At 49.8% G+C, this 293-nt stretch overlaps 1 protein-coding gene across 1 annotated transcript in view; it reads right to left on the reverse strand.

Annotated features, from left to right (window-relative positions):
- The window catches only part of EDC4 (enhancer of mRNA decapping 4), a gene marked incomplete at both ends in the record, with an annotated part of 30661 nt that overhangs the window by 3388 nt on the left and 26980 nt on the right, over positions 1-293 (reverse strand). The window contains one exon of the mRNA XM_010158398.1: positions 239-293. Coding sequence (XP_010156700.1) covers positions 239-293 — 55 coding nt within the window. The remainder of the gene's footprint in view (positions 1-238) is intronic.

Genomic DNA, 293 nt, shown 5'->3' on the forward strand with positions numbered 1-293 from the left:
CGCTGCATGGGCTACAGAGACCAGAGGTGAATCTCTGTTCTTAGAGCACCAGCCACAAACACCTCCTCACTTCTGCTTCCCAAGTGTGCCACGGGGCATGCAGGTGGGCTAAGGGGTTAAAACAGTCACCAGTGAAACTCTGAGGGGCAAAGACCTACGAAAAGGCCAACAACCAGTTATCAGCCTCTAATGCAAATACACTGCACAGAGAAAATTCGGAGAAAAAAAACCTACTCACATTCCTGCGTGCCCTGCTTTAAGGTGTCGTTGATTTGCTGGAACATGGACTGGCA

Source organism: Eurypyga helias, unplaced genomic scaffold (genome assembly GCF_000690775.1).
Source record: "Eurypyga helias isolate BGI_N326 unplaced genomic scaffold, ASM69077v1 scaffold17749, whole genome shotgun sequence".
NCBI lineage: Eukaryota > Metazoa > Chordata > Aves > Eurypygiformes > Eurypygidae > Eurypyga > Eurypyga helias.